The sequence below is a fragment of the Poecilia latipinna genome, unplaced genomic scaffold (assembly GCF_001443285.1).
Source record: "Poecilia latipinna isolate Pla-1442-1.1 unplaced genomic scaffold, P_latipinna-1.0 Scaffold806, whole genome shotgun sequence".
Taxonomy (NCBI): Eukaryota; Metazoa; Chordata; class Actinopteri; order Cyprinodontiformes; family Poeciliidae; genus Poecilia; species Poecilia latipinna.
The window spans coordinates 106,405-114,587 of NW_015113422.1; the positions used below are offsets into that span (position 1 = coordinate 106,405).

At 41.1% G+C, this 8,183-nt stretch overlaps 1 protein-coding gene across 2 annotated transcripts in view; it reads left to right on the plus strand.

The window, feature by feature from the left end:
• The first annotated feature begins 2,323 nt into the window (after window positions 1-2,323).
• maea (macrophage erythroblast attacher, E3 ubiquitin ligase) overlaps window positions 2,324-8,183 on the plus strand; it is a 14,301-nt gene continuing 8,441 nt past the window's right edge. Inside the window, exons 1-2 of one of the 2 annotated variants that reach the window (XM_015047080.1) lie at window positions 2,324-2,528; window positions 5,904-6,086. In XM_015047080.1, the coding sequence (XP_014902566.1) occupies window positions 2,460-2,528; window positions 5,904-6,086 (252 nt within the window). In that variant the 5' untranslated portion in view covers window positions 2,324-2,459. The other variant, XM_015047079.1, reaches the window with a different exon arrangement.

The window sequence follows — 8,183 nt, forward strand, 5'->3', positions numbered from 1 at the left end:
ACCTGTCCAGACCACCTGTCCACTGTCCAGGCCACCTGTCCAATGTCCAAGCGACCTGTCCACTGTCCAGGCCACCTGTCCAGGCCACCTGTCCAGGCCACCTGTCCAGGTGGCCCCACCTCTCTTCCAGAACGTTTTCTGGAGAGGCAGCAGCTCCTCCCGACCCCACAGGGGACAAGAGAGTACAGAAAATGGATGGATGGACGTTACAGACTGCATCTTCAAAATAAGATAATAGCAACATTTTCATACATCCATACAGTGGATGTTGATATTTGCACATAATTTCTAATAAGAAAAATACATGTGAAAGCTGAAAAATAGCTAAAACCTGAATTTATTACGAAATCTTCATCAGTTTCTTTATAATTGTTTTAGATTTTTAAGAGCCAGTTGAAGTTCCCCTCCCTCCCAATCTGATCCTCTCTCCTCTTCTTCCTTCATCTCCACTGCAGCATGTCTAATGGTTCTGCTGCAGATCCGATCAGCGCCGGCCGTATCAGAACCGACAGCCAGCCAGACCCAGAGCGATCGATCACACACCCAGTCCGTTAAAACCGTCCTCACAACCTGCCGCTGCTGCACCAGAAGCATGCATGAGAGGCCTGAACGTCAGAGACAAACAGGAATCCATGAGCTGCAGAGCAGAGAGGACGCCTCAGACGCTGCAGCGCGGCGATGGACCGCGCTGCAGGCGCAGGCGGCTCCTCCGGATGGAGCCGTTTGGAGATGAAGAGAGGAGCAGGATTTATGTCACAGAGGGAGATTTCACTCTGGAACGTTTTGTCCCTTTTCTTCCATTTTCTTGCTCATGCAAAAGTGTAAAAATGTGACAAATATTATATATAATAATATATACATTTAAATTAGAACAAACATTACTGATTAATATGTTTCAATCAGCAGAAACAAAAAGAAAAATATTACTTAATTTTAATTAAAATTCCAACTAATGATTATTTTATTAATACATTGATAAATTGATTAGTTGGATTTTTAAAATGGCACGGTCTGGATATTTTTCATTTAACCCTTTTTTGGGCAATATTGGAAATACATTCAAAGATGCAAATAAACAATTTAATCCTTTTTTTAAATAAGAAAATATTCCCATTTCAGGTCTTATCACATTTTGCTAAGTTATTGCATTTCATTGCCTAAAATTCATGTAATTGAGGAGTTAATTCTGTTTTTGTTAACTTATTTGTTTTGGCGCTCAATAGAAGAGATGTGATGAACAGAAACATGATTGGGTTGAAATATTTCTGTTTTTATGGCTGCTGGTCCACAAACTAAACAAAAAACCGAATCAAAGTACAACCTAAAGAGATTAAATGAGACTCTACAAAAAAAAGGATTTTTACCTTCTTTTGCTGCCAAAATTGCTTTTATCATTCAGAAAATATAATACAGAAAAATATTTTAAATATCTTCCTACCATTCATGCATTGAGTGATAATTAATTATTAATAAATGCCATAAATTCTACAACTATTTCAAAAGAAAGACTAATTTATGGTCATTTTGACTTGGGTTTTGTGTCTATTAACATTCAAGGCTCAACTTGAAAGAAAATTGGGAAAAATTCAAACCGATAAAACTTAACCGTAAAACATTCAGCCTTCCTATTAGTTGCTAAAAATCTTCTTCTCTCCCTCAACCTGAGTGAAATGTTCAAACAATTTGGAATTTGCTTCGTACATCTCCAAGCCTCCCTGAAGTTTCTTTCAATCACCAGAAACAGCTTCCACACCAGAGTGTTGCTACCATAAACAGGAAAGTGATGACATTTTATAAAATGTCATCACTTTTCTCACCGTAAAGTCAGAATTCTGATTTAATCTATATTTTTTCCACTTCATAAAAGTCAGAACTTTTAAAGCCTTAAAGAACCTTCAGATCAGAATTGTTTTTCTCCGTGGCCCTAATCCTCTTCCGTAGTTTAGGAGTAGAGAAAAAGGGGGGAAAGGGTAGTGGTGCGTTCAGGTTACTTCAGAAGGAACAGTGTTCAAATTGAGTTCGGATTTCAATATGGCGACACTCATCGACATTGTTTGAATCATCTCTGACAAACATATTTTTAAGCTGTATTTTCCTTACAAAAACATCACTTTTATTTATTTTTTTCTTAGTTTAAATTTGAGGCGTTATAAATGACATTGATTTTAGAGACACTCTTACATGTTTGTTTTGTAAAATAATGCGAGAAGCGGCCGTAATGAAACGCGATGACCTGACGAGTTCTAATCGGAGTTGCTCCTGCATTCCCAGTGGAAAATCCGACATCCGTTCACCTTTCAATTGATTTTCCCAGTTTCGATTACAACTGGAACGCAACATAGGAATCTGCGTCAGTATCGGCACCGTGTCGATAGGTGGCGGTAGTGAACACTGAGGCGATTCTGAGCTGAAGGGGAAAAAAACAACAAAAACAGCCAGCAGAAAAGCACAGAACCAAGATGGCGGTGCAAGAGACAGCAGCCCAGCTGTCCATGGCTCTGAAGGTCCAGGAATATCCCACACTGAAGGTAAACACGCCACACACCGGTGCACGTCCCTGGTTCGGGGTGCTCCAGGTTCCCGGGGGGTTCGGTTCTGTTTTAAAGAGGTTGGTTGGTGGTTAATTGGAAAGTGGCTAAGGTTAGCTAAGCTAGCATGGCCAGAACATCAGCCTCATGGGTTTAAAGGCAAGAATCAGAACCGTTTACACTTTAACGGGTTCGGTGCTGATCTGCTTTGCTCGCGGTTCGGATTGTTGGGACAGAATCCCTCCAAAGGTCAAATTCTGGCTCAGTTTTAGGCAAACTGAACCCGCTGTGGGTTAGTTCGGTCCCGTTACCCTCAAAATCTGAGTTCTTTGGTAAAATGTGAAAAGTTCTGACTGCTGCCCAACCCGGTTCGGGTTAAACGGACGGGTTCGGATCTTCAATAGAGGCTGAAACAACATGGTTGCTCTTCCTTTCTGGAGCAGACGTGATTCGCTTGCTAACGGTGAAAACCAACCGACCCGGTCCGTGGAGCTGGTTCGGGGTGGTTCTGGGCGGTTGGGGTTCGGGGAAGCGGTTCGGTGTGTTAGCGCAGTGTCATCAGATTCCTGCCGCCTGTGTGCGCTTCAAAATGGCCAGCAGGAGAAACCGCCGCCGGCTGCCGCACACACGCACCGCTCCTCCATCCCACGGAGCGGGACTGCGACACCGGCGGACCCGGTCCAATGACAGCGCCTCCACACCCACACCCGCGGTGAGTACCGGCTCAGTGAAACCGAGCTGGAATGGACCGCTGTGGTTCCGCTGCAGGGAGATGATGGGCTCCATTTTGGGACCAGGCTGATGTTCTAATTGGCATCAGAAGAGGCTTTTTGTGCAGCACAGCAGTGATGCTGCTGCAGAAAAACCCCAGATGTCTCTCATAATAACCTCCATCTCCAGCTAAACGCATCAAACTGGATCTTATCTCCCTGCTCTAGGTGTGGCAGCAGCGATTTTCCTCATGAAGGAGTATTAAGAAACGTTTCTGATGATGCTGAGGTCATATCTTTACGTTTCTATCCAAAAATCACAAAGAAAATTCAAACATTTCTCCATGTTTAGCTTTTATTAGAACTAGAATAAATATCAGTTAATTCATCCCAAAGGTTATGCTTGTTACAGTGTAGTAGAGCGATTATTTTAGTTAATCAGATGATTAATCCAGTAATCTGATCAAAAATATAACATTCTGCATATTTTTCATTGGACCATTTAAGCTTATTTTGATACACTATTAAAAATAAAAGTGCATAATTCAAATCCTTTTTATTTCCTAAAATGCAATGGCAGCATTCTTTGAGTGAACTACTTGATTATTTGTAGCAAAAGATGCATCTGCAGCTAAAAGCATGAGAGGGTTGATCCAGTGTTTAATTTTTGGATCAATTATTTAATGCCAAAGGAGTTGAGAGATTTTTTTATGCAGAATTTGAATCAGGTGAAACTAAAACTGCCACTTGAGGATTTCTGTGTTTGATACACAGATGGAGACGATTTAAAAAAAAAACACATGTTATTGTAAATTGTTGGTTTAATTTTGGCTTCAACTGTGTTGTTCCTTCAGCTAATGTTTTATTTTGACTCTATATACTCCAGTTAGTGATTAATCGATTACTATATTAGTTGATGATTATTTCAATAATCTGATTAATCGTTTCAGCCCGACAGCAGAGTAAGATTCTCTCCTAGTTAAAAACTGTAACAGAAACTTTATTGTTTAATTCCCATTTTTCATCACTTTATAACCTTAGAAAACCATCTGTCATCTTTTCTGTTTAAATTTGTGGACTAAAGGAATAAAAATAATAATTAAATTCTATCTATAACACTCTTATGACTTATTAGTACTTTTTATTATTTCAGCAGCAATTGGATTAATATTTTTCCGTAGATCAGGTTTTGCATCATTTACATTTTTGTGCAGAAACAAGGGGATTGTTGTATTTTTGCTGAGGGGTATTAAACGATTAGACTCTCATACCAGCTCATTCTGTATGCCAGCTTTCTATTTGACCAGTTGGACGATGGAGGAAAAATATATATTTTTCTGGCGTCTTGCAGTCCAGTTATCCAGAGCTCATCCTGATAACTCTCATTAAAACAACTTTTTTCTCATTATTTTAAGATGTTTTTCTAGTAAAAGTGCATCTTTCTTTTGCTAATATTATGACTATATTTAAATAATAAATTCTTGTAGTTTATATATATTTTTGCCTCATCCTATTTACTTTTCTACAGTAGCAGCATCATGTAATTTTTTTTTAATCTGCCCATTATTTTAGTTCTTCTCTCATCAAAATCAAAAATGGAGTGTTGTCTTAATTTTTCCACACATGTTCGAGAAGTTATTTAATCTTCATGGCAACCATTCAGTTGTGCAGTTGTGGACCTAGCCCCACCTTCGAGGTGCAGCTCCTCCCCACTCAGCTCCTCTAGACTAGCCAGCAGCAAATAGCAAACACCTTCTGAGCTCATTATAGGAGCTGCTGCTCAGAGCAACACTGGTAAAAACGTTAAAGGGTTAATAGAGGAGCCATGTTGGATGACTTCCTGGAGGCGGAGCTTCAGAAAGAGGAGTTTTAAAGAGACAGAGGCCCGATTCCAATGAGTTAAATTACAAAGCCATATTCCTTTAATTCATATTTGATATTTGTTGCATTTTTATAATAACTGATGCTAACATGGTTGATTGTGCTGTAAATGGCACTATGTGGAAACGTTCCAGGGTCTAAATGAAGCAGTAAACAGACGGACGGAGCCTGAGAGGCGGACATGAAGCTGGATGACTGTTTCAGAAACCAACAAACGTCTCAGCAGATGTCTCTCAGTCTGTGAGGACGAACAGTCGCTTCATGGCTGAAGCATACGCTCCCACTCTGCTGGTGGACTTCAACAGATTTCTGAATGGGATCCATTAGTTCCTGCTGGAGTGTTGGCACAGTTTTCCTGTGAAATTAACCGAAGAGGAGGGATTCATTCATTCAGTGGATCAGCGCCGTCCTCTGCATGCATTTATGGACAAATCTGTCCTCCACTCTTAAAATGTTCTTAACATTATTTCAGCATAATATTTTGTCTTGTATTTAATGTTAACAGAAGGAGAAGTAACATCTGGTGACATTTACTAGAATTACAGCTGTAGTATGTAACTTTTATAATAAAAATGTTTTTTACTTTAGAATTATCATTTGGTTGACATAATCTGTGGAAGGGAATCGAGCTCCTTTTAATTTAATTTTCTGCAGATGATTTTTTTTTTCTTAATTGCTGATCTGCATGTTTATGCATGTTTGCGATGCATGCTTGTTCTTGAATGAACGATCTGAACCGGTTCTTTGACCTTTTAGCCGTGACGTAAGGCTGCTGTGTTTCCAGGTTCCGTATGAGACCCTGAACAAACGGTTCCGAGCGGCCCAGAAGAACATCGACCGGGAGACGAGTCACGTGACCATGGTGGTGGCGGAGCTGGAGAAGACGCTCAGCAGCTTCCCGGTGGTTGACTCCGTGGTGTCGCTGCTGGACGGAGTGGTGGAAAAACTCAGCGCCCTGAAGAGGAAGGTGAGGGATCCGGTCGGGTTGAAACGACCGGACCGAACCGGATCTACGGAGGGTGGATGTTACGAGACTGTAAAAAAGTCACTCTATTTCTTCTAACAAAATGTGGTTTCTAAATTCAGCATCAAAAACATTTTTAAAAGGCATATCGCCAATTAAAGGTGGCTGTTATGGCAACCAGCCGGTCGCTTTGTTCGAACTCCAGTTGTTTTTTCCAGAAGGTTCGGTTCGTTTAGTTAGGTTTGAACTCCTAATCGAAACTTTTGTCCGCCTGCAAACCTCGGTATCGGTTCGGTTGAAATCGGCTCTTGCGCGGTACAAAAGCCGGAGACCACTCCGAAAGCAGGAAGCGGACTACAGCGCAGGGTATTCTGGGTAAATTCAGCCAAAACAAACGTGAACGCTCAGGGCTAGCGGGAGAAATGGCTCACGGTATTTGGATAAAGGCAAACGAGGAATCCTCTAACCGCTAAAATCTGACGCCACTCTTTAGTTTTGATTTTGTGCGCTCAGTGTCTCCGGAAGTTTTTTAATAGTTTCCTTCAGTGGTTCTAGGTGCAGCGCCCCCACACGTGAGGAGGGAAACGGGCTGCGTTTGACGCAGTGCAGTGTGAAAATGTAACCAAATGTTGCAGTTTTGCTCCCAATCGAACCGAGTCTACCGGACTATCGGGAATGAAAACACGCTTAGCTTTTTTGACGTCATTTGTGTCCAGTGTCAGTTTTTACTGCCGTGAGACTTTGTCCTACTGGCCAAATTTAGCATTAGTTTGACAACTACAACTTCAGAGCCCTGAACCCGGTAAAGCTCGTGTTCAACCGCTGTCTTTCCGGGAGTTTATTAGAAACCAAAATTAGCCCATATGTTGTCCTTATAAACGAAGACCGGGTGGATTGAATCTCTCGCTTTCATTTGTGTAGTTTTTTCCTGTTTATTGAGGTGCTTCCTGCGCATGCGTACGTTCCATTACCGTCTCTATGGCGACGTCAGAACGTCCTGGGTTGTTACAAAATGGAGCTGACAGGCAGCGGCTGTAAATGTTCTTGTTTTTGTTTGCTACTAATTAGAAATCAAGCTCATTATGCAGAATAAATATCAAATAGGGAGATATTAAAATGACCCTCCATGGTTTTTGTACTGCTTTGATTTAGCCAGGTAAAATCAGGTATTTCTCAATGTTTTTTCTGTTTCTATTTATTTGTATCTTTTCATAAACTTTTACTATTCTTGAGTTGGAGGAACAGTCAATAATTCTGATGTGGTTATACTGTAATGCATCCGAACAAATCGTAACACGTTCTATTCTGATTAGCTTCCAAAAAGACCATTTACCCTCTCTTTTCCCCCTCCTCTTGTGAAATATTGTTAGAAGCTTTCTTATGATGTCATGATTGTATTTAATAATCTGGTTATTAGTAGAGGTGTGCCGATCGATCGGCCACCAATCATAATCAGCCGATTTCCATGAAAAAGTGGATCGGTGATCACTGTGTCTTGTTGCCGATCACCAAAACCGATCACATTTATCCCACTTCGCAGCCTGCATGTGCAGCTGGTCTCCTCTTTCTTTCACATTGCACAAGCACACAGCAACAAATCCTGTTGTGTGGAACTTTAACGCTCTGAGAGAGAATGGGGACGTTTGCGTGTTGCGGTGGAAAATTACCTCGGGGGTGAAGCACGTCAAAATGCAGCAACACAACGAATCTAAAATGGCATTTAAAAAAAACAAACACCTGATGGAGTTTGGCTACATTGAGGCTCAAAGCAGGAAAAAAGGACATCCGGATCCAGACAGCAGGTAAAGCAGTGCACAGCTACCAACACTCACCGGATTAAAGTGACGGTCAGAAAGCTAAACAAATAATCCAAAAAATAATTCAAGTCTTCGAGCTGGTTCTGCTCTCGCTCTTGGACCGCCACTAAACACTACAGCTAGTAAGTAATATTTCACAGACGGAGCGCCGCTCATCCTCCACCCAGCAATGAACTCTCACACCAAACAGCTGCTTAGACCTGCAGCATGTAGCTTAAAAAAAAGATGTTAGATATGTACTAAAATATGTCTATTATGTCTAAATTAGGTGAATTTATTGCCA